We start from the raw sequence: 26,201 nt of genomic DNA, 5'->3' as shown, positions 1-26,201 counted from the left end.
CGATTAAATCGCTCGAAAATTCCGTTCGCCGCAGATAAATTAATTACCGACCTCGATCAGGGGCTACACAGATTGTACAGACATCTTGGACGAGCCTGTACAATCCCGTAGCGAGCGATTTAGGCACCGGCTTCGTTCGACCCGCAATATAAAGCCAGACAAAGGACGGTCGTTGTTTCTCGGTGCGCGCGGCGCCGGTTCGCAAGTTAATTCGGATGAACGATAAAACCTCGGCGTACTCGTACGTGTCACGCTAATCCGTTGCATAAATTCGCGGGCGGCTAGCCGCCGGCTAGCAGCAGCAGAGAGAGAGTCAGGCCGCCGCCGCCGCCGCCGCCGTCCCCCGTGTTCGTGTCCATTTCGGCGAGTAGCTACGATAAAAATGCGCCGGCACGATCGGTAGTGCATTGCGGTCGTACGTGACGTGGTCGGTCGATGTATTCGTGCCTGCATACCTGCTTAGCGTCGATTAGCTTCATTAAAATACGAGCTCAAACGAATTTTACGATCAGTTAGGCAAGCTGCACGCTACACAGGGGCTCTTGAAAAGCCAGCCTGCCTGGAAACCTCGGGCTGAAGTTTAAACTCGACTTCAGCTGAAGTTCGGTTGAAGTTCGGTCGAACAGTGAAACGATTAGCAGACGGAAAAATCTACTCGACATTTGTGCACTGTGTAGGCTCGAGTGGTCAGCTTTCTAATTCAAGTGTACCTGTGTTTTTTATTTAGATTCTACGCAAAGGTTTTTTTCATTCTGAAAATCCTAAAGGGTTTACAATCATTAGCTGCAAAGCGAGATTGGCATAGCCTTGACACTGCAATATCCCAGAAGATGGCTTGCTTTGTAAAGAATAAAATATTAAATATTGAAAATACTACATACAGAAGATATTAAATTCTAAAAATACTAAATACTGAAAATATTAAATATTAATTCACGAGAACAAAGTATTTGAAATTAACCACGAAGCTAGAAATATGAGATATTAGTCTTCTATACGTTTTAATTGACTGCGATTAAAAATGGGAGACAGAGCCGATTCATCCTCGTAATAAAAGTAACCCCTCAAGACGGAAACGTCGCACCCCTAACTCTGCTCTCGGAAATGATGCCGCTGATTTTTTGGCCCGGTGTGGAATACAAACAACGCGATTTCCCGGTTCGTTACGCGTCCCCGCTCTGCATACGAAAATTCCAAGAATATTTGCGAAATCCTCGTCTCAGACACCGAGGATCTAGGATCTAGGATCTAGGTTCCGAGACTGAGGATTCCGTCGGGTCAAGGTCGGTCCAACTGCACCGGGGACCATGGCTCTCCATGCTTGACCTCCGTGAGTTTTCTCGAGAGAGATTCCTCGGCTTTCCCTTGAAAACCAGCGCTCTGGGCCAGTCTGATAAATTATACACGACTGCATAATCTGCATTGTGAGATCGAGACATTGCTCGAAGAAATTATAACACAGTAAATGTTTAATCAAAATTGGCCAAATTCAATTGACGATAACTCCACAGAAAATTATTGTAAGATGATGATTCTTTTTTCAAATTAAAGCTGGAAACCTCTACTTTAAAATAATATATCTGGATTAAAAATTTGAAGCGCTCTGAGAACTGCAACCCTTTAAATACGAGGCCATGCATGTAACATGAAAAATTTACAAGTTTGACGAAAGGTACAATCTCTATAAAATTTTTTTCCTAGATACCGTTTACGGTAGAATAAAGTACGATCTTTCCCCTTTAATTTAAAAAAAAATAATCGTGTCTACGATTTTTTTTCGTGAAGTTACAGCGGTTTAAAGTAACCCTTGAATTTCGTCAAAATTGGCAATTTTCTATATCACAAACATGGTCTCACATCTAAAGGGTTACAATAGCCAGGGTACATCAAACGTAAAAACCAAAAATACTGTTTTAAAGTAGAGGCTTCAAGCTTTAATTTAAAAATATACTCATCATCCTAGGATCATTTCTCGCGGAGTTATCGTCGATCAAAGTTGGCCAAAGTATTATACCTGTCAAATTCTACAAATATTTCTGCTGTTTCATATTTAATACTTCAATTAATTAAAAAACATCTACGCTCCTCAATTATCAAGAAATATTTCAAGAATCGTCCTAAACTTCTCCCAACACTAGCTAACACTTCCTAAACCAACAAGGATCGACTAAACCTCCCCATAAAACAGCGCAAGGTACCCCGTATCGAATAATAAATGAATTGATCGAATAATTCACGTGCCGGTTGCGATGTTTCGTCGACTAACGTTTATTACGCGAGTGGATTCGCAAATCAGACGGCGTTATTCCATTTCCGGTAAGGGGGAGGGGCGGCAGCCGCGAGAGTTTTCCCATTCCTTTTGTCGGTCTGATTTATCGCCGCCCTTATACTCGCGTGTACTACCAAACCGAGGGTCTTCTTCTCCTGTGTACAGTGCCTGTTCCCTTGACTGATAGTCGGCTCCGCGCCGCCGAAGGTAAAGGATGTTCCCCTAAGCCTCGCACGTTTCTGGCATCCACGATTCCCGGCTTCCTGCCTCCGCCCCCTCGCCAGGCTTCCACCCTCGACTTTAACCATATTTCTTCGTTTCCTCGGATGCTTCGAGTCCGGGGTAAAGAAAACGGCGCCACTTTTTTCCCCTAGCCCCCGCACACACACACATACACACACCCTACCGAAAAACCTGTCCCCATCGCTCCAACGACGGAACACAGCCGCGGAGAGTCGCGTTTTTCTGCGGAGAATATTGAATCTTTCTTCCGGACCGGCGTACGCCCCTTCGCGTCTACTCTTTGGGGCGTGGGATTAAAAAAGTCCCGCCCCATTTTTAAGTATGGTAATGTCATGGTGGGACGTTTTATACCTCCCCCGTAATATTGCGATAGCCGCAAGCATTTGTATTTAATTTTAGTCACGTAAGCAATTGGTTTTCGAAAGCGATCTGTATCTTATAACAATCTATAGTAGAAGTAGTCTGAATCCTACAGTACTCTATAGTATAATAAATCTACATCCAACATCCTAAAAAATTCAGACATCGACCTACATTAGCTCGTGACTTATAGCATTAATGGCAGTTTAATCGGAAGAAAAGAAATAGTATAATACAGCAATGATTTTCTACTTCGAACTGCAGTCGTTTCGCGTCACGTCCGATCTCTGACAACGATAGTCTAATTAGGATAAGGTAACGAGCCCTCGGTCTAACGACGCTAATCATTTTTGCTTGCAGAGGCCGAAGTCAGGTCGCCGCGTTTCACCGGATCGGGTTGGCTGGCGTTCCCCGCCCTGAAGGCAGCCTACAAACACGTCCAATTAGAATTGGAATTCCGACCGGAGGCCTGGGACGGAATCCTGCTACTTGCTGGGGAGAGGGACGATCTTCAGGGTGACTTCATGGCCTTGATACTGCATCACGGCTTCATCGAATTTAGGTAACGATGTCAGCGATGTCAGCGACGTAAACGACGGAAAGCTCTCCTCTTCGCGGACGTTAAGCGAACGGCGCCACGCGCGCGCGGCCCGATTGTCACTTGGAATTGGGGCAGCGCGAGGCTCTTAAGGGATGCGCGAAATTAAGCGGAGGGCTCGCGATTCGAGAAAAACGGACGGAGCAGGAATTTGTTTGGCTCTTGTGGAACTGTGTCAACCAGTTGTTTCACGGCCTGCGAAATTATTTCTATTCGCGGGAATTCGTTGGGAAATTTTTCTTAAATCGTCGGCATATTTTTTGAAAATGTACCAGGAAATTTTTAGAAAATTTACGAGGCCATTTTTAGGCTGCTAGAAAGCCTCAAATCTTTAAAAATTAATTTTTACTACTTCTAATTCAGTAGTTTTAAACTTTAGCTGTGTATCAATTGTTACAATAAATTTTGTCCTGATTGCTCTTAAACATACGCCAAATATTAATCGTGATATTAATAATTAAAATCGAACTAAAAATCACGTATTTTCACTCGCTAAAAATAAAAGAAAAATCGCGTATTTCCGCTCAAAGAGTTGAGCCCTACAGCATAAATAAGCGAACTAAAATCTCTCATAAACTCCGACTCCGAAATTGGCCTCACGCGAGACTAATACGGATCCATAATCGCTATTAACGCGACAGACGACATATTCCATCGACCATCAATCCGCGAAACCATTTAATCCCTTTCGGTCGCGCCGCGAGAGATCGACTCGAATCGGCCGGGCACAAATTGGAATTCGCTTTAAATCGTAGATGAGGTCCGATCGATCGGAATGATCTAACGAGAGGGGGGGATGGTCTCTCCCCCCTCGACGTGTTTGCCGTAAACCATGGCTTCCCGGCGCCGAATTATGCTGGACAACTTTCCTCAACTTCCGGCAATATCCGAAGTTTCGCGCGCGCGAAACTTCATTGGCCCATTAGCGGCGGGACATCAAAGGATCCGGCGCGAGACCGCGATTTACTTCAATTTACCGCGATACACGGGCCCCCGTTTCCACGGTGCTGGCCTGATCGACAAACTCTGATGAGAACTCGACGGAAAGACGTGTCCCATTCTCGGAGAGAGCTCGTCTCGTCGCCGACGACGGTTCATTTCCATCGACGGGTTCGTTCGTAGCACGGATAAGCGATTTTGAATCGATCTGCCAAAGAACCAATGTATAATAAACGTAGAAAATAATTACAAGATACATTCCACATATTCAATAATTTTTGATGGTTGCCATGCTTCGAATAAAATTGCCAATTCGAGCTACAAACCTAACTACCATCACGAGATTAACTTGGACCATTACAATCTGTAAGACATGTTATTTGCAATGAAACTTACTTCTGTTAAATAATTGCGAAACTTTCGTGTGATAAATAATTGCGAAATTCCGAGTCCTAATTCCTCGGCTGCGGATTATAGTACGTCGGTCGAAATGAATTCCCGCGAGCGTCTCGCAAGGTAGCCAGAGTCCTGATACCGCTATGAAGTATCGCGTAAATGAACTTGGTCGACAGCGTATAGTTTCCTAACGGGGGCCAAGGAAACTTTTCCGTGGAAATTTTACGGGACACTTTAGTCCGATAACGTACCGGCGCGGCGGGACTTTGACGCGGCCATTAATTAAGAACTTCACCTGGGAACTAATTTTTCGTTTACAGCTTAATAACCCATAACTGCCGGGGCGCGCTGACAGCCGATTTAAACGTAACACCTTCGAATAGAACAGAAGTCTGTCGGCTCATTTTTGGACTTTAGGCGAGTTTTTCAACATGTTCCCGCGGAGCAATTTGAACTTTAGCTAGCTTAAATTCAAGCTGAAAGTGTCTACTTTACCATGCCGGAAGCTACATTACCGTAAAACAATCTGGGATTTTTTTATGATTTTTTGAATCAATCTAGCGGTGGTATTAGGCCGTCCGGGGCTCATTTTTGAACTTGAACTTTGTCGAGGTGTCAATTACTTTCCCCTGGAGCAATTTGGACTTTAGGTAGCTAAAATTCAAGCTGAAAGTGTCTGCTTTACGATGCCGGAAGCTACATTACCGTAAAACGCCCTGGGATTTTTTTACGATTTTTTGAATCAAACTATCGACGGTGTCGGGTGCCCAGGAGCCGAGATATTTTTTTATTTAATTGCGACAGATTGTTCCTAATGTTGCAATAATGTTTTTGTCGAATTTTTTAAAAAGTGTATTTTTTATAGCAGAAATTATCGAATGTACCGACATTGATCAATTATATCAGTCTGCAACTATTTATGGAGAATAAAAGCTTTCTGCATCAATTTGAAAGAAAAAACCTGCATAGAATAATTTTGATCGCCAGCCACGGTATACAAATTCAAGAATGGATATGTTCTGAATGAGAGATCCGACGATAGATTCTATAACGCAGAAAGTACGAATTACCGGTTACTAATGAGAATGTTCGCGCCCGGTCACGTTGTCATCTGGTAAGACGGGTATAGGGAATTTGTTCAAACACAGAAATACGTAGTTAATTACCGAGATGACCCAGATGAAAGGATCGACACGCGGTCTCCATAGAAACTCTCGGCTCGAGCTGTCGGCGTAATTTATTCAATGCCGCCTGGATAATCGTTCATTGTTCCTCGGCGTCGTTTCCATAATTCATTAACCGAACGCTAAACGATCGGCAGAGAGATTTATCGTTCTGTTAAGCAGAACCGTTCGCGAATTACCTGAAGGAATGACATAAATAGCGCATTACACAAGCATCCGGAAATAAATGCAGCGAATCGTAATGACGCGTCGTCGAGTGCTGTTCGAATGCCGATCGTTAGCGTACGTAAAAATCCAATTAATTACGGTGAAAATATCGTCGAGGAAATTTTCCGAAATTTTCCTACAAAATATACACATTTAGCTTTTCCATATAATAATTACTTACAGCTTTTTACTCGTTCGATTTATTTCATTCAAGCCTTTGAATATTCAAAATATCATGAACAAAGCATTTCTTTATAATGAATATACTGATCTAAAAAAAGACAGCTAAGTGATTAAATACTCTCCACGTAATTAATCTCTATTGTCAAGACTTTTATTCGCTTTCTCAGAGAAAAATGATAAAGACCGATATCGCAGGCTATCAAAAATTACACGAGCCCTTCGACGATCTCCCGGTCAACTTTCGCCGATAATTAATCTAATGTACACATCGTAGAGTCATTAATCATCTTTATTGCTCGGACAAGCGTTCGTTCTGCCTGCCAAAACGTCGGAAACTCTGAACAGAGGCTCAAGACTCGAAAAGGATTGCATCTTCGTCATCCAGCGGATATAATACTAGTTACCGTTCGCTTTCAATGCCGAGACGAAATCTCTGGCCGAGTTTTCCGGCTTAGCTGTCCAATCTGAGTAGCCTTTTCTTCGGCTAAGCCGCGTATTTCCAGAGCACCGTCTCTCTCTCTCCCTCTCTTCGAAGAATCACTTTCACGTAGACCGGTGTCCACGGTTATGGATGTATCCCACAGCGACCCGGTGTTTCGAACGGAAGCAATATCCGCGGATCGGACAGAAATCGAAATTCTGTCCTGGATCCTGGCCAAAAGACACTGTTAAAGGAACCGTGGAACACCCAGCCTCGTGTCGATGTCCTCCCTCCCCATTCGTTCACGATCGAGTTCCACGAAGACGATGTTTAACCTCGCACCTCGTCGACCATTATTTGTTAGTTGGAAAACGATGGACGATTTCGTCCGGCAATTAACAGAACAAATAGATTGATTCGTTTCGAAGCTTCCGTTTCGCGAATTATTATCGAATTTAAATTAACGCTGTTACTGAAATATTACTATTAGCGAAATAGTATTATCGAGATATTATTATTCAAATATTATTATCGAGATATTGTTATTATTGAATTATTATTGATGCATCATTATTAATGATACGTTTCGCGTATTTTTGAAACAGAAAGCAATGAATTTCAAAAATAATGTACACCGAGATCTTTCTCCATTCCATTTTATAATTTTGAAAACGTTTTAAGGAAACTCTAGAAAATTTGGAAGAAATTATTTAGTGTGCCGGGGAATATTAACCGACCTATGAAAGGAATCGTATAACGCAAGTACTTGAGTCCTAAATAACAATTCGTCCATAAATTGCTTATTTGTTCGAGCATTCTCTCTTCGAAATTCAGGTTACAGGGCTCGGGTAAAAATTAATTTTGTAAGAATTCGCGAGTGAAACTGTGTCACCGAGGAGAGAACGATTGTGTCACCACCGTTCCTCGAGATGCACAGCCCGTGCAGCAGTTGCATTAAGATCTCTCCTCCTCGCCCGCGAATATCCCTTTTGTCCTTCGGGTTCCAACAAAAGACGGATGAGGGATTTCAGACACGGTACACGCTCATTATCGAATCTACAATTGTCGTTGGTTAGTCGCAGCATTCGCGGGGGCTTTATTAAGCCTTGGAACGTGACTTTATTCCCGTCGCGTTGTGTATCATCGACGTCGTGGAAATGTCAAGAGCGGAGTTACAGAGCCCCGGTGTGGAGTCGCGATTGCGGAAAAGTGCGACCAGAAGAAGGTCAGGGTCGCATCTTGCGATACGCCCCCGGGAACCTCTTAATTATTTCGCTCGGTCTCCCCGAAAAATGGGACTCTCTCCGGGTGACACTGAACAGCTTCAGAGAGAGAGAGAGAGAACCCTGGAATCTTCGCGCCGTGACATCAATATATCCGCAGCCGCATTCTGGAAATCCAGAATCCTCTTGCTATCTGTCTTCTTGACACCCTAGCTGGCATTTGTCGAAATTAAACTAGTTTTATAGCGAAGTCGAGATTTGGTATTTATTACACATAATTTTATATAAATTATAAGTATACTAGTACTCAGTCTACTTATAATTTATTTCGCACTGATCACGATTTCTCACAAAAGACATCTATCCTATGCCTCTACGATATATCGATGCAACTTTCTAATAAATAAATTATTATTTATTACGAAGTCGATCGCTTCGGTTCCACGGCGATCAAATGAGCAAATCATCGAATTACAGTCCGAGCACCGGCGAAATCGAAGATTAAAGGGACGAGGATCAAAGCCCTGAGCCAAGTTCCGAAAGTTAAATTTCAAGGCACAAATATTGAAGATCGAGGGGGGGGAGGGGTAGAGGTTCAAGTCGATGTCGAAGTGCAAGCATGAAAGTTCGAACTCCGGCAATCTTTGAAATCGAACATTCCGACTGCGTAAAAATTATTACTGTCATTTACTTAATGCCTTCTGGCCTGAACCTCTGGGCTACAGATATAAAGATTTCCTATTTTCAATTTCAAAAATATTCTTTGACGAATCATAATTTCCAAATGAAACATTAGCGAACTTTAGTTAATGATAAAAATGATCTTATATCGATGACTATACCTTGAAATTAAATACCGAAATCTCTACTTTAAAACAGTGTTTTTCAATTAGAGTTTCGATGCACCCTCGCCAGTGCAACCCTTCAAATATAAGACCATATCCTTCATATCGAAGATAGCAAGTTTGACGCAAAGCAAGGGTTACTTTAAACAGCCGTAACTTCCCCCAAAAAAATCGCAGACACGATTCGTTTTTTTTAAATTAAAGAGGAAAGATCATACTTTATTCCACCGTAAACGGTATCTACGACAAAAATTTTACAGCGATCGTGCATTTTGTCAAACTTGCCAATTTTCAGTAGTCCAATCGTTACACAAAATTCTATGTTATAGCTTTCCCGAGCGACACATTACAATAAATTAAAATAAATTGAAACGCGTAGATCTACGATAAGCGAGAAATTTATGATTATTCGGATTCGTGAATCGATCGCTAAAAATTCGCCGAGTTGGCGGGAAAATTTCGCATGGATCCTGGCCTCGAATCGCGAACGACGACGCGACGCGACAAAAAAAATCTTGAGAGAAGCACACGCGTGCCGGTGGCTGCGTGCTATTAATTACGTACTTCGACCGTGCAGGATTTACGGTGCACTCGGCGCAACTCGTTAAAATTTCTCATTACCATGTCGTTTACCCCCGACAGTGATAATTGCCGCAACTTAGGATCCCGGACCCTTGGCGCGCGGTGGTTGAGCACGCCTCGCGCGCTGAACTTTCTGTCTTTCCTCTCTCTGCAGAATCGTTTCGGCGAAACATGCCGGAGAAGAAAACAAGGAGATGAATAATGGGCTAGTGAGAGAATCAACGAGACGAGATGCATCATTTATTCGCGTATTCAGCTGCTTCTATCCCCGTCCTATCCGAATGCAATTCTACCTATCGTTGTACAAACGTGTCATCTTTAATAATTTATCGATGGTTTATAGATTTAAAGACCTTTCCCTACCTGACTGTAAAAAACTTAATCACTTGCAATGAGCAATATCGACTACAACATTCTGCAGAAATTTATATACGATAGTTCTATTTCTATTAAAGGATCTATTTCTTTAAGTCCTGCTTCACAGCCATTAGCTCCATGTAATTATCAATTTCGAATTAGTTATAAAACGAACAAAGTTTTATTCGGTTTACAGCTAATTGGAAATCGAGAATTGCATCGATTGCCCGAGTCTCACCACGAGGAGGTTGCTGGAGCGGAGACTCGAAAGGGAGTCAGAACGAAACCAGAATTCGTTATGGGTCCCTTTTCTGCGAACGCAGATTTCGCATACTTACTAACGCATACGCAAATAACTTAGCAACTAACGCGACGCCTTAACCCTTTGCGGACGACGACTTTTCTGACTTCTAGCCACTCGTCCTACCGCGCGAAACACAGTGGCGACTGAGAGTCGCCTCTCGTCCGTTAAGGGTTAATAAATAACGCACGCCTTAATAAATAACGCACGCCTTAATAAATAACGCACGCCTTAAAAAATAACGCACGCCTTAAAAAATAACGCAGGCCTTAATAAATAACGCAGGCCTTAATAAATAACGCAGGCCTTAATAAATAACGCAATGCTGACATCCCTCGATGATTTTTCTGAAGTTCGTAGAATCATGATTATCATTGTTTCTTCTTCATTTCCTAAAAGTTTCTATGGGCTTAACACGTTTAGTGCCGATAAGCGACCACTAAAAACGCCACATAGTTAAAACGATTTAATTAACTAAAACGAAACTAGAAAGTTAATATTTACCAGAGAGGGTGGAAATAGAACTTTTTCGCAACCGACACATTCTAGCCAAATTCAATTTGTTCAAATAGATTATAATAAAAATGAATTTTCAAGATTGGCCAGAAATTAGGCGACAATTGTAAGAAGATGTGGCGATCCTTGAAACGGCTACCCGCAGTGTGGCATTTATTTCGGAACTCTAATGTAACGCGTTGCAATATTCGCGACTCTGAGACAACGCGTAAAAGAATCCTCGCAACGCTATTATTTCGAGGTAGCCTAGCGGCAGGGTCTGTCCCCAGCCCCTTGAAATCCACCCCGGATTCCTACGCTACGCACCACCCACCCGCCTGGACGTCGTAACGCCAGGACGGATGCACCCCTTCGTCCAGGACGGTGGTTCCAGTTCGTAAAATAAAAATTCTACGAGCCGGCCGTCCTGGATATAGACCGAGGTCTAGTAGCGCTGTCTTTTTTAGACAGAGATAGTGTTTCACGGCCTTGTGCTGCGAGGCCCGGTACCTCCGACTATCTCATTTGGAAAAACGCGTTTACAATCGCTACGCTAATTCAACCGTTGTTACATTTATTCGCGACTCTAAGGAAAATCGCGAATGCCACACTGCGGAGCGTTGCAGCTACAGCATGGGCTCTGAAAAACGAATGCTGCTAATGCAAAGCGAATATTTCGCAACGCTAATAAAATCGCGAGATGCCCATCTGAGCTGTTCGTTGGGGCGGCGAGGCCTGCCCATTGTTGCAGCTTCGGCGTGGGCGCCTGAAATGTCGGAAAGTAAACTAATGCAACACGATTGTTCGATCGCAACGCTAATACAATGAACAGAAATGAAAAAATTACTTTAATTTCTAAAAGCAACAAACTGACAAGTGAAACATCCAAAACCCGCAATTCGCAACGAGAGTAATTCGCAACACTATATGCCAACATATTCTACTAAAAAAATATCAAGGAAAATCAAGATTATCCGCAACGTTAATTTCAATTTCTGTTCAAATAATTAATTAAATCAACGCGTAATCATTTCGCAACTCTACGACAAGTCGCGGATGTGCCCATCCGAGAGCTGTTGTTGGGGCGATGAGACTTGCCCTTTGTTGCAGCTGCAGCATGGGCGCCTGAAAAATCGAAATGCAATCTACTGCAACGCGGTAATATTAACGCAACGCTAATACAAAGAACAGAGAGACAAAACACTATTATCTAAAAGCAAGTAGACTCTATATTTAAAGTTACTGTACAGAACAAACAAAATGCAATCGCGATTATTTCTTTCGCAACGCTACATTCTAAAGAATCAATTTCAGAATTAATGGAATTCGCGAGTATTTTATTCGCAGCGCTAATTTTTGTCTCTGTTCCCAATTAATTAAAGCAACGCGTAATTATTTCGCAACGCTATGTGCAAGTCGCGGACGAGCCCATCTGCGCTGATCGTTGGAGCGGCGAAGCCTGCCCATATTCAATACTACAACTACTGTAATATTACTACTACTACTATTTACTGCAATTAATATTTCTACAAACAAGTACAATGGCAAAGTGGTAACGACAATAAGGTGGCCTTTCACAACAGTTTGTTGCTCGAGGCCTCTTCGGCAATTAGCCTCTTCTTTTCTTCGGCGATTCGCCTGATGAACCTAGAACCTTACACGTGCTCCGCAGCTAGTAGAAAACCAACGAATTCCGAAACAAGAAACAATGTCTCGGAAAAAGCCGATAATCCTCCTGGTGCAATGGAGCCGGTATCGTTTCGTTTCGAAAACCCTAATTCCCGCGCGTACGCGTTCGCGACCGCGGAAGCTAAGAGAATTTTCAAAGGATCGATTTCGAGCCATGCATCGAACGTCATGCACCGTTCGAATAGAGTTCGAACCGAACCCTTTGAGCCCTACCGTTAACTGACTGTCGGGCGAAACGCGGCCTGCCCGAAAAGAGAGCGACAGTCAGCCTCGGCCCTACCTAACAGTTCACACACACGTTAAGGCAAGTTACCTATCCTACCTATCCCTGTATTTAAAAAGTGGCAAAGCAATCACACCAACACATTCGCTTCACGACTGGCACACATTCGCTGAGGAGCTAACCTGCGGAGAACGTCCCGGGACGCCTCTGACACCCCAACATGATCACATTCATTCACAGCTAGGGTACATGTTAGTTACTGAAATCGTCTGACAATGGTAGCGATCATTGCGATTTTATAATAATTAAAATTTATTTTCTCGTGATTCTAATCGACTAGTAATAATAGTCGTACTAGCGTAAATACTATTTTGGTACAGTTACTTTTTTAAATCCTTTAAACCGATAAGAATAGAAAGTTAACATTCTACACATATTCCATAAAGATCCATGTTGCACGACACAGATCTCATGGAATATGTTCAACTCTAATTAATAACGATTCCAAAAAACCGACGCAAAATCCACTACCTAATCACACTCACACAAAGTGGAAATTACGTCGTGCACGATGCGCTAGTCAATGTCAGTCGCTGGTTATGATTATTAAATACCGTTCCATGTACCATTGCTCTCACCCTCCCGAGTAACCATGGGCACTCGAAAGGATTCGAGAAACGAACATAGAACCTCGGATCTCTGAAAATCCTATCTAAAAAAAGTCATTAGTTTCGCGGACTAGAATTCTTTAAAGTCATTGAAAGATAATTATGTTTAATAATAATTTAATAGCAATAATTCAAAAATATGTTCAAATACTACATTTAATAGTTTTATAATAATAACTTCAGAATAATTTTAAAATATATTCAAATACATTTAATAATGAGATTATTAGTAATGAGAATAAACTCTATTTCAAACTTTCAGCAAATATGTTTTACCTATCACGGAACGTCATTCTGCACGTGGTCTCTAATGTATTTAAACGGAACCGAGTTATTGAATATGATGGTACAGTAAGTGTACCAATATAATTTCTGTGACATTCGTATTACGATAATCGCGTGTTATAAAACGTCAATATTTCGGGAGCTTCGAAATCGAATTATTAAAACTTGAAACAATCATAGGAAAAATCGCGGCGTGCAAAAAGACCCTACCTAACTAGGAAACAAATTACCACTCAAAGAATTGCCGAGCAATCCTTTGGCCATTGTACTCGTCAAAGGGTTCTACAATTCTACGTAATAGAAAATTTCTTTAAATATTGACTCACCACTTGTTGGGAGTAGGGAGCTGCATTAGAGTCCTGGAAAAGAAAGAAAAGAACAGAGACATTAAAATTTGTTCAACAATGTCCATAAAGTTATTATTTTCTGCGAAGTATTGCATATAATTTGCATATTGTTGAATATTATACTTACATCCCTTCCTCCGTGAAGAAGCCCGAACTGCTGTCCCTCGATCGCAGACATCCGTCTGGTCCTCCAGATCTGTAAGACTATAAAGAAATTCGATTAAATACAATCGTTATTAAATGTCAAAATAGATTATAAATGCTTTGTGTACTGATATAGATTACACTTACATGCGACCTTCGCGGTCGGAGACTGTCGAACAAATGAGGCATCGAATGTCACTTCAAGATCGCGGCCCACGGTCCCTTTTCCCCTCTCTCAAATTCTCAGAAGTCTACGTCACAATATACAAAGCGCGCGACCCGAGTCCCGCGGTCCCCTTGCCAATACCCTTCGACTTGTATACAAATTCTGTTCTACGAAGAATTGCGTTTACTTGGATCCTCCAACGTATTATGTATAACGATACGCAATATTCGTAAGGACAGTGACCTCGAGTCAGCACGAAGAATACAACTGTACTAGTTTCTGTTCCTTCGTACTAACAGTCGATTTTAACTGCGCATCGTTCGACGCGTTATTGCGTCGCAGTATGTACATTGATAAATTTATTATTTCTAGCCTCTTAATATTTAAAACCAGAATCGCGTTCGATAGATGTTTTGAATTAATATATTTAACCCTTGGCATTTTATACAACTTATTCGTGCAATTTATGGAAATAGAATCGAGTTTACGTAAAAGTTATAGTTGGTACAATTCTTAAAAAATAAATAAATTTGGTAACGCAAGAATGTGATTAGAACGTTATGTAGCAATCTTGTACGGTGCCTCGGATTCGTCATTCGACTACAAAGGGTTAATAAATAAATAGGGAAATTATGTCGATTTCTTACGACTGGCTCGAAGTATTTGTGAGAAGAGAAATTAATTTTATTCTCGACTGTATTTCGATATCAAACTTGCGTTCTTGATCGTCACGGAAATACCTTTTCCAAAGACCATAATGAATTTGTCTGTAATCTGAAATCTGAATGCAGCTCCAATGCAGCTTGATTAAATTCGCTTCCTCCAGTTTTGATTAAATTAACATCGACCAACAGAACTCTCCTTTATTAATATCTGCAATAACCATAATTACCTACAATATTCAATCACATTCGAATAAATTGCACGGGGTTTTATCAGCGCGCGTTCAATAATCTAAGAATTTAATCAATTGTGAAAGAGCAATTTTTCTTTAATCCATTAATTGTTACGATCTCCATTTGGGGATTTTCGAATTTTATTTTAGAAATTATTATTTTCTATTTATACAACTTTCCACAGTCCCAACTGTGACTTCTCAAAAAATATAAACTATTTCAACATCAAAACATACTTCGAATATTATATATCGTTACACAACTTTTCGTGTATAACTTTTCTTGTATGAGATTTATAAAAATTTATCAATTAATGGGTTAAAGAAGATGACTGTCCAGTTACGTCGGCGAGGGTAACTCGAGCGAAAAAAGATTAATTAACGATCGAGAAAAAGCTTTGCAAAGCTGTCTAAATCGCGCAATAAATCTTCCCGTGTGGCACTGATGGGGGAAAATTCACGAGGCCCTGGTATTTGTTTACAGGTTCGACTGTGGCAGCGGAGTTGGCACAGTCAGAAGCACGCAAACCGTGAAGCTGAACGAATGGAACACGTTGACTGTCTACAGGCACCGATGGGACGCCTGGATCCAGCTGAATCAAGAGAAACGTGTGGAGGGCAGATCGAAGGTAAGAACCCTTTATCCCTACGACGTTGTTGAAGAGAACAGATTGCAGTCGTGAACGAATTTTTGCGGGGGTGGGGATGATCGATCTCTCGAAATACGCTCGAATTTTCAAACACGCGGCCAACGTGAATCTTGCCTGCTTTGGGATTTATTAAAATTCCAACTAAATTAACAAAATCAGTAATTATTTCAATCCCTATACTGTTTAGAATCGCCGCTTCAAATTTTTATTACGAACACATAAACTCTGCAGCACGGTAATAATACTATTTCAGTCCCGATGCAGCAGCGATTCAATTACGTGCATTTGTTGTGTAATAACCGGCAGTTAACGTTGATCAATAATTTGTGCAGTGTGTAAATAGCTATTAACGAGGTGCTCGAAGTGTTTCCCTGCCAAACTAATTTTAATGGAATTTCAATGAATATTTTGTTCAATTAAAAGGTTCATTATTCGATAATTTATGTTACCGAGCATACACGCGTTCTAAATGCTGACAATAACGTCGATATTAAATAACACGGACATCGAACGAGATTAACTGTTTATCGATACGTTGATATTATTGACGGAAAAATAGAACAGAAATTGTTATGTGAAAGGACTGCAAATTGAGCAATGAGGTTCATCCTTTACACGTCGTAGTAATAAATCTTAACATCTTTCCATGTGGAGTAGACTCGTCAGTTAATTGTCAAATTAATTAACAGCGAGCAATAAAAAAAAATTTAAATAAAATCAGGAACCGAGCAGATTACGCGACCGTGTGAATGAAAAGCTTAAATGCAGTTACTGTTTATAGAGAAAATAGAATTGACCGTTACGAATGGATTTATCTTGAACGATCGCGACGGTAATATCGCCACGGAGATTGGCTTCCCTTGACATAATTTTCCGTCGACGAAGGAGGTCGTATTCCCGCGGTCGGTTCCCTTTAAATTCCGAGTGGGTTGACGTCTTTAGGGACGAGCAAATCTTTTCACTGCTTACCCCGTGTGTTCTTGGCTCGACGCAGCCCGACGTCATCGTTATTCACCCGCATGCAATTCCCGTCCGCGACCCGCGTCCTACCCCCTCGCGAAAACGTTATTTTCCGGGGAAATCGTCCATTTAATGACGAAACCGCGGCCGCCGTCTTCCTACGATTATTTCTCGAGGCACCGACGCCACGGAATTTTACGACGTTAATTACACCGGCTCGCCGTATCTCCGATATTCTTTTTCCACCGAACCCCCTGCCTTGCAATTCCTTTCGCGACTCCGCCCGCCGCTAGTAATTTGATAGAAGGAAATGGGATTCCGCGGTTACCTCGGGAACGCATTTATTGCAAAAATTCAACACGGAAAACTGTCGGCGGTCCTGACCGCTTCAATTTAAACAGCACGCGAAGCAGAGCATCGTGCTCGAGATGTTCGACTAATGACCGGAAATATCACTGCTGACGTGTGTCTAAATAATAAGGTTTATAGCCAAAAGGTATTTAAAATACGTACAGTGCTTATTGAGTTTAATATGTATAAATAAACTATGTATAAAACCTTAAAACAACTGTGTATAAATCACGTAAAAAGCTATGTATAAATTACTCGTACCGAACTATAATTAAATCGATCAAAAAATTGCATTAAATTAATTCAATTTTACGGCACTGACCCAAGAATCAATACAGCTGAAAATCATCGATAAAATTAACAATAAAACAATCTTTAAAATCTGCGAAACTTTCTGGTCCAAAGCAAATTTGGAAAGGGCTGTTTTAATTAATTTTCGGTTAGTCGTGTTTTTCTTGGTGGTCGAGCAAAATTCTCTTGGGAAAGTTCGACATTAAAATTCGCCGAGTCGGAGGAACGGTGTCCAATAAACGTTTCGCCATGGTAATTACGTGGGCAACGTTCCTCCCTCATTCATCGACTAATGCATTCCATAATTTCTGTTAATTGACAAATCGTTTCTCGAGAAGCGGCCCGGAAAATCGTCGGCCGAAGATACGAGGTCGCCGAGTGGTTACCCTCGGGAAAGTTCGAAGAACAAGACCCTTATAGAACCGAGAAATATTTTCCAGTCGATACATAAAATACGTCAATTAAGAAGTTTGCGAATTTATGGGAGAACCCCTTCGTTTTTCCCCCTGCGAATTTTAAATACGACGCTTTCGCGACCGCGAGTCAGTTGGAAAAGAAAAAGAAAGGAGAAATTGGGGGACAGATAGATAGATAAAAAAGAAAGAGAGAGAGGGGGGAACTGCTGCGCGAGGTAAAATTAAACGCATGAATAACAAATTTAATCACTCCTCTTCTGAGCGAAAATCTAATTTTTTAATCACGCTGAGATAAACGGAATCCTAAACAGCTGAACGTGAACGTTCCTTCCGACGTGTTTTCTACCTTTATCCAAAAACTGTTCGCTCGGCGCTCTTGAAAATTTTATCGGTTAATTAGTCGCGTTAAAGGAGAACCATTAAAAATAACTGGAACATCTAACTTCAAAGAGATGGCGGTCGAATTGTTCAGAATTTTAAGTGGAAAGCAGGTAATGTTCTTGGCTCGAGAGCTGGGGATACGTCAAAGTAACGTTTTATTATCGATTAATAATCTTAATTAATTTTTTAATTGCTTATTTAAAGTCGCGTTAAACAATGAAAGGATTGTTAGCGATTGTAACCAAGTAATTACACAGAAGCGAAATTGCGACATAGCTTGAACAAAATTGCGACGAAATAGAAGCATAATAGAATAAAGTTCAATAAATTGAACTAAAATACAATGCATGCATCACATACTATATGTTACATATAATAAACCATAAGAATAGATAATCGTGAATAGCACTTACCAATTTAGTTGTCCAATGGCACGAGCATATCCCTTATCGAGGCTCCTTCGATGTTATCTGCGACAATGGCTGCTTCTTTAGTTAAATTGGCGTTGTTTATTGTTGCAAAGCGTAGAATGGTGCACACTGCTTGCACGTTGTATAACCCCTCCACTGTTTTCACGTGAACATGGCAGATTCATCATTTGATTAGTATAAAATCACAGTTCATTGGAAATTATATATTAGAATCATGATTAGCTGATACTCACGTTCGTTGAATGATTGATTAGCTTCACTAAATCATTTAACAAAGGACGTTGACAAAATCACGCTGCCATATTGCTTGCTTCTCCCGCCTCTGAGCTTCCATTATCGCCGCTAGTCGCCTCCACCGTCAGTGACTAAACCGCCAAAAATGTCAAAATCAAAATGAAAAAATGTAATATATTACTTACAGTCCTTTACATTGTTCATACTGAACTGCTTAAACTATTAATACAGACGAGATGAATACAATTTCCTGGTTCTAAAAAAGAATCAGTGCCGCGATAAAAATGTATTCGTTGCTTTTGAAATTACAACGCAATTGAAGCAAAATTCAAGCAAAATTGCAATAGAATTGAAGTACAATAGAATAGAATACAATGCATGAAATTCAATACAATGAGTTATGCAGCCAATTCAGCACTATACTATTATTAATAAACCATAAGTTTAGATATTCGTGAAATGAAACATATGAAACTATTGCCAGTATAACCCCCCGTGCACTGATTGCACGTACATACATAAAAGATTGATCATTTTCAGTTTAAAATCATAGTTTAATGGAAATTATATATTAGATTAATGATTAGTTGATACTCACATTCGTTGAATGATTTATTAGCTTCACTAAATCGTTTAATACGGTAAAAGACGTTGACGAAATCACACTTCGATTCACACTTCGATTCACACTTCTCTCCCGCCTCTGAGCTTCCGTTATTGCCGCTAGGCGCCTCCACCGTCACTCAACCGTCCCACGGTAACTAGCCTTACCTTTGCTTCCTGTGCCATTTTTTATTGTTTACTACCGCCATTTTCGTTCCTCCCAAACTGTGCATTCTTTTCTCTCATCAAAAAAGAATCTTATTCTTCTCTTCTCTGATCTCCGCCGTTTCTCCGCATGTGTAATACTCTTGGAAACAGGTAATATCATTTATACTTCTTTATGTTGTTCACCTTCCAGTAACCGATCGATACTATCAATGAACTATTAACCTATTAGGCACAGCTGAATTTTACGCGAATGAAATTTATCATAACTAAATTACAATTTCTCTTAATAGATATCTCTCTTAGTATTAGGGAAAAATAGCTAAAAGAAACCGCATCAAAGAAGCGCGGAAGCATCGAACCGGAAGGATCTCAATCGTCAAAGCTTTTTTTAAAGCGTCCCGTTAAAGACGCGGCGACGACGAAGGAGGAGAGCTCGGGATGATTGCAAAAATAATCGGCAATTGCATGAGAAAGGGGATGGCAGCATGGTGGGTAGAATTTACTTAGCCTCGTGCCGCGACGCGTACAAAAGGATGGATGCCTTCGTTTCGACTTCGTTGTGTCTCATTTGTAAAATGGTGGATGAAAAAACGGCCGAGGATGGTCGGAGGCGGAGGAGCCGCTGCCTAGCAATGTCGGAAGAAGGAGAAGAATAGACGGAATAGACGTAGGAAAAGGGTGAGGGGCGGGGGGAGGCAGGGGACAGAGAGGTAGCGTCGACCCGCGCGCGTCGCGAAAATCCCGGGTGGTAGCTTGAAATAAAACCGAGACGAGTAAGTGCCGGCGTGATTAAAACAGAGCACTGTAGTTAACAATAGGATCCGTGTATGCGTTTTGTTGCCAGAGCAGGAAAAAGAAACGAGACGAGGTGAGATGAAGGGGGAAAGATAGATAGAGAGAGAGAAAGAGTGGCGTCGTGCAGCGCCTCGACGAGCCGCGTTTCTCCGTTGAAAGACGGGGAAAACGTCAAAGAGGATTTTCCGGTGTTTGCGTCGGAAAAGAAGAATATTACTTTCGACGGTTCGAGAGCGACAGCCGTGTCGAATTACGCTCCCAAATGGAGCGTGAAAACAACTGCTAGCCGCATCATCCCTTTCCCCCGTCTGTCGTTCCGCGAATACCACGGAACCCAATTAATTTTTGCGGATGATACCCGCGAGTTTTTTCACTCGCCCTGAGTACCGATCTATCGCGTTTCATCATCGCCGCTACCTTTTGTCCGCGTTTCTTTTTTACTCGCCGCGCTATTTCCTGCTGTGTACAAGGGAGAACTTTTCCGACATTGTCGCCGAACGAACATTTTACCGGTCAATTTTCTCGAATGTAAATTACACGGGAATGTCTACCATTCGTTCGAGATTAGTTTTCGGCTGACTAAGGCAATTTTTTGGGGGCGATTGCGATCATTCTAGTGGCAAGTAAATTGAGGGTAATTGATAATTAGAAATTAATAAGAAGTAAATACAATTTCGTAGTTCTAGTAAGGAATAAGGTCTTGTTAAAAATGTATTTCTTGTCTGAAAAGCTGCAACGAAGTTGCGATAAAAATTACACCAAAATAATAGCATATTTAAACTGTCGTAGATGCAGGAAACCTAGAAACGAGCAGTAAAGTATATTTTACTGCCGCAAGGTGTTCGGTACGTCGTCGCCCGTCTCCTAGCGCACGTTCGGGACTTTTATAGCGATTAAATTCGAATGATCCTGTACAAAGACAGATGGCTATTCCAGTGAAGCATGAACGTTGGAGAACCACGCCCCTGGAAGCCAACACCCCGGCCAGACTGTAATCAGTAAAATGCGCGGCGCGGCTAGTGAAAGTCGCCCACGAGTTCCAGTCGATTAAGGAAATTCAGCTGGTCGCGATATAGCATCGGGTTGTTTATCGATTTCCTCGTCCCGCCACACGTAGAGAGCTAATTTTACCCTAATTTATGTCCGGTAAACTGGGTCAGTGCGAGCAAACCACGATATACATTTCACCATAATTATATTATAGCTGTTAATAAATACCGTTAACGACTGTATTGAAATTTGTTTAAATTATCATCGGTTCGTTTATAATTATGGTTCTGATGGCATCGAATTTAATTTAATTGAACAGTTTAATTTGTATAACTAAATCAAACTTTTGTTTGAACAGTTCGAGTTACTTCTGTGAAATGTATATTTTTGGAATTTTGAAGCAACTATGAGTATATATTAGTTAAGTAATTAGTTTGGTTAAAAAGCGAATAGAATAGTCTTTCGCGCGAATAAAAACAGCGTTGTCGTTAATTACTGTTAAACAGCTGGTTATTGTTTTGGCGTGAACAAAGTGCAGGGCAGTTAAAATGTTCGCAATACTTAACTGGTACCGGGTCGGCTCGGTTAATTAAAGCGTCGCTGTATAATATCGCGCGGCGTCTCATAATGGATTACAGAATTTGCTTAATTCGTTTTACACGCTTTAGTAATTACACCGGCTGGTAGCTGGAATGCGCGTTCATCTTATTACGGGACCCCCTCCGCGTTGCGTTTCCACGTTCGAAGTTTCGGCGCGAACGCGTTCCGGTCAATTATTAGCCGACTACTTAACGATAATAGTATTACTAATAATAATAATAATAGTAATAATAATGACCGAGGATTACTGCCGGAGCAAGTAGATTCCGGAATTTCCTGTTGCACGAGCCGTGCAGATTCCGGAATTAATGGTCCGTCTCTCGTCTAGCCCGGCTTTGGGAATACTTTATTCATTATCATGGAATCGTTCTCCTTAATGAATTGAAGATTACTGCTGGATAATTTATTAAGCAGCTCCGAGCCAAAAGACAATGTATCATGGCCTGTCGTTTGAGCCTGCTGGCTAACTGTTAATGTCTGTCTGATGGACTATGAAATTAGGATGATCGTCGTAGCAGTAACTTAGTCATAAAAATGAGATTTTAGATCTAGAAAATGGCTTCGAATGCTAAGAGTTAAACATGTTTTATTACATCGATATGGCGTCTTCTAGCCGACATTTCGCTCTCGAATTAAAAGTCCTCGAAGGTTGCCATCGTCTTCCAACTCCTTGTCTGCCAAGGTCTATCCCCATTTCTCTCGTTCCCTGTCTGTCTTTTTCTCTGACTCGTTCTTTCTTCTCCCTTTCTTCCGCAAGCTTCCTCGCAGCTAAGGTTCTCTCGGTCGAGCTCTCTCATAAGACTTGCAAATTGTTTCGTTATAAGTTGCCGCGCCGCTATGCCAGTGAGGGAGAAAGATTGGCGCCACTTTCTTCGAGGAAAAAAAGAGTGCTTTCGAGTGCCCCTTGAAAAATACGCCAAGTCACGAGCGAGTTCCCCTCCGAAACAATCGCGCGAGGTAAATCGGGAATCTCGGCCGGGGAAACGCGATTTTTCTCGCGCTTGATCACGGTCAATTTGGTTGGCATCCAGGGCGGATAAAAGATTTTACGTCGATAAATTATTTAATACGTAAATGAAATAAATATGTATCGTATTCGTCTCTTACTAAATTGTAATATAAAAAATTAATCAAGTTTTAAAAAGTGTGCCTTTTTCGAGTCGTCGCAAATGTCGCGATGTCCAGGACGGAACATAAATTGTCCGAGCGCCGGAGGGGGGGTGGGGGGGATTGTCGAAGGAGACTGAAGTAAAATAGACGTCGGATTAACGTCGACTCAGTGGTCCGTAAAGAACCGGGAAATAAAGCTGAGTTATCTCGTAGCCGGCTAATATCTTGACCGATAAGAAAGCCTCGAGGAGAAGGACGATAATCGATGGCTGGCTCAGAAGATCGCTGCTCGAAGACAGGGTACGTCTGTTTTCCCCCGGGGGCGAGGGGTGGGCGGCGAGTTTAATTGCCTTTAAAATCAGCCGGCGAATGGGTCCGCGAACCGAGCCCACTTTATCCCGAAGTGCCATTAAGCACTCGGTGTCCTAATGACAGCGTCGTAATTAGAGGAGCCGACCCTCGACCCTTCTGTTCTCGCTCTCTCTCTCCCTCTTTCTGTTTTTCCCTCCTACTCTCGCACTCTTTCTCTCACTCTTTGTTCTACTCAGTCTCGCACTCTTTCTCTCTTGCACTTTTTCTCATGCTCTGTTTTTCTCTCTTTCCCTCGCTTTCTGTCGCTTTATCTCTCTCTCTTTCTATCCTTCCCTTTTTATCTTCTTTGACCTACTCGACGATTCTTCTTTCTCTCTTCTATTTTTCTTATTCCGACCGCGGGACAGCCGAAACACAAAAGGCGACGTGTTTCACACGATTCTCGGTGTCACGTCCCGCAGAATTCTCACAGCTTCTCGAATTGCCGAGTTCGACGAAATGCACGGGCTTTGTGGAATTGTTTCCGGAGCCGTCGTTCACAGAACCAAGCTTGATCCTTCCTCTTTAGGTTAAAAATAGTGGAAACTAGCTACGATTCTTTTTCGCGAAGTTGCAACAATTTGAAGCAACCCTTGTTCACTGTTCGAAACCCTTTTACTGAACTTTGATCGATGATAACTCCGCGAAAAATGATCATAGAATGATGGCTATACTTTCAAATTAAAGCTTGAAGTTTCTACTTTAAGATAGTGGTTTTGGATTTTAAGTTGGATGCACCCTTGCTACTACAACCCTTCGGATGCAAGGCCATGTTTCTCATATTGGAGGTTGCTAAGTTTGACGTAATACAAGGTTTACTTTAAACCGCTGTAACTTTACGCAAAAAAATCGTAGACACGATTCATTTTTTTTAAATTAAAGGGGAAAGATTAAACTTTATTCTACTGTAAACGGTATCTATAAAAAAAATGTTGATAGAGCTGTGCGATTCGTCAAAGTGAGCAATTCTTAATAGAACAAATTGGGCAATTTCCAATGCGACAAGCATGCCTTTGTTTAATGATTGCAGCAGTTAGAATGCATCGAACTTAAATTCTAAAACCATTGTCTTAAACTAGAAATTTCAAGCTTTAATTTGAGAGAAAGATCATCATCTTACGATAATTTTCCGCAAAGTTATCGTCAGTCGAACTTGACCAATTTTTATCTACCCTATCATTCTTCAAATCAATGTATTAAAATTGTATTCAGGGAATATCGTGGGAATATCAAATGAATTAATTGCCGAATCGAATTGGTGTTTCGGCCGGCATTAAAATCACAAAACCGCGATTGAAACGCTCGCGATACTAAAATAAAGGAGGATCAATTTGCTGAGAAAACAAAAACTCGACGGGCGTGCCGCATATTTGCCGGTATTATTTCGCGGCGGCGGCGGCGGTCGAACTCGCATGAAACTAGGAAGTCAAACACGGAATCAAACGGAACCGGCGGAGAGCGCGGCTGCTTTATATTGCGTCGACATTGCTTTTTAATAATCCACCGCCGGTCGGTTCATTAACCGCGTTGATTTAATTCGACGGAACGATTGTCCGCTTGATTTTCGGCTGTCGCCCGCCACTCGGTTAACAGTTTAAACGAGCAAATTCGCCGGATAAATGAAGATGAAACGGTCGGGAGCAAGGGAGGACGCGGAGAATAAACCGGGGGGAGAAACGAGAGGGAGCGGACGGAGCGAGGCGGAACGCGCGAAACAAACGGCATGAATAAGTAAACTGGGGCGCGTGTTTAGCAATCTGCCTGCAGATTGATAAAGAACCGAGCCGATGATGGAATAAAAACGGGGATGAAAGCGCTCGTTCTCCCGCGAATCGCGTCACCGATGCAACGCTTAGGGTAGTTTCGTGTCGCGTTAGAGCCGCATCTAGATGCGATCAAAGCTAACATCTACGATAGTATATTGCAATTTTAATCCTTAACTTCAAATAAAACATCACCCAGGGTCGAACGCACCAACCCCTATTCATAGACAACTTTGATTAACGATAACTCCGCGTAAAGTCATCATAGAATAATGATCTTTATCTGAAACTAAAGCTTAAAGTCTCTACTTTAAACTGATATTTATGAATTATAACTTTGACGTACTCCCACCGTTGCAACCCTTTAAATCCGAGGACACATTTATCGTACTAAAAATCACCGAGTTTGAAAAAATGCTCAGACTTTGAAAAATTTTTTTCGGTAACGCCGGTTGTGCTAAAATGAAGTGCAATCCTTCCCCTTTAATTAAAAAAAAGCGAAACCTGTCTGCGATTTTTTTACTCCAAGTTATGACAATTTAAACTAACCCTTACCTTTCGAACTGGTCAGTTTTCAATGTGACGAACATTGTCTCGAATTTAAAGGGTTACAGCGATGGGGGTGGGACAAAATTATAATTTATATACATGGTCTTAAAGTGGAGATTTCAAGCTTTAATTTCAGGAGAAGATCGTCTTTTTACGATAATTTTTCACAGAGTTATCGTCAGTCAAATTTGGCAAATTTCCATCCAAAATTCGTCTATAATATAATGCTGTTCAGCAATATATATATTATATAAAATTAAGATAACGAATATACTATATTCCTTTCACTCTTTAAATAATTGTTAAGGTATTTTAAAACACTTGAGAAACCATAATCGATCAGAAAAAAAGAGTTCCATATTTAAAAAAAAAAATGTAAGTAAAATTTCAGCCACCAGAGTTTGTTTTTCATTAAGTTTCGATCATAATCGCGACTGCAACGCTTGTCCACGGTAGGTTTAGCGTTAAATCTCGTAAAAAGCAGCTGAAATAATTTCAGCCACGAAAAGCGAGTACCGCTGTGGCGTCGCGCGAAAAA

General features: G+C 41.4%; 1 protein-coding gene across 2 annotated transcripts in view; it reads left to right on the top strand.

The window, feature by feature from the left end:
* The window catches only part of LOC144468095 (pikachurin), a 230,041-nt gene that overhangs the window by 158,865 nt on the left and 44,975 nt on the right, over positions 1-26,201 (top strand). For both annotated transcript variants that reach the window (XM_078177279.1, XM_078177288.1), the window contains exons 6-7: positions 3,233-3,434; positions 15,505-15,649. In XM_078177279.1, coding sequence (XP_078033405.1) covers positions 3,233-3,434; positions 15,505-15,649 — 347 coding nt within the window. The remainder of the gene's footprint in view (positions 1-3,232; positions 3,435-15,504; positions 15,650-26,201) is intronic.

This window comes from Augochlora pura, chromosome 1 (genome assembly GCF_028453695.1).
Source record: "Augochlora pura isolate Apur16 chromosome 1, APUR_v2.2.1, whole genome shotgun sequence".
In the NCBI taxonomy this organism is placed as follows: Eukaryota; Metazoa; Arthropoda; class Insecta; order Hymenoptera; family Halictidae; genus Augochlora; species Augochlora pura.
The sequence above is the reverse complement of the archived record's forward strand: the minus strand, read 5'-3'. Positions and strand labels throughout refer to the sequence as shown.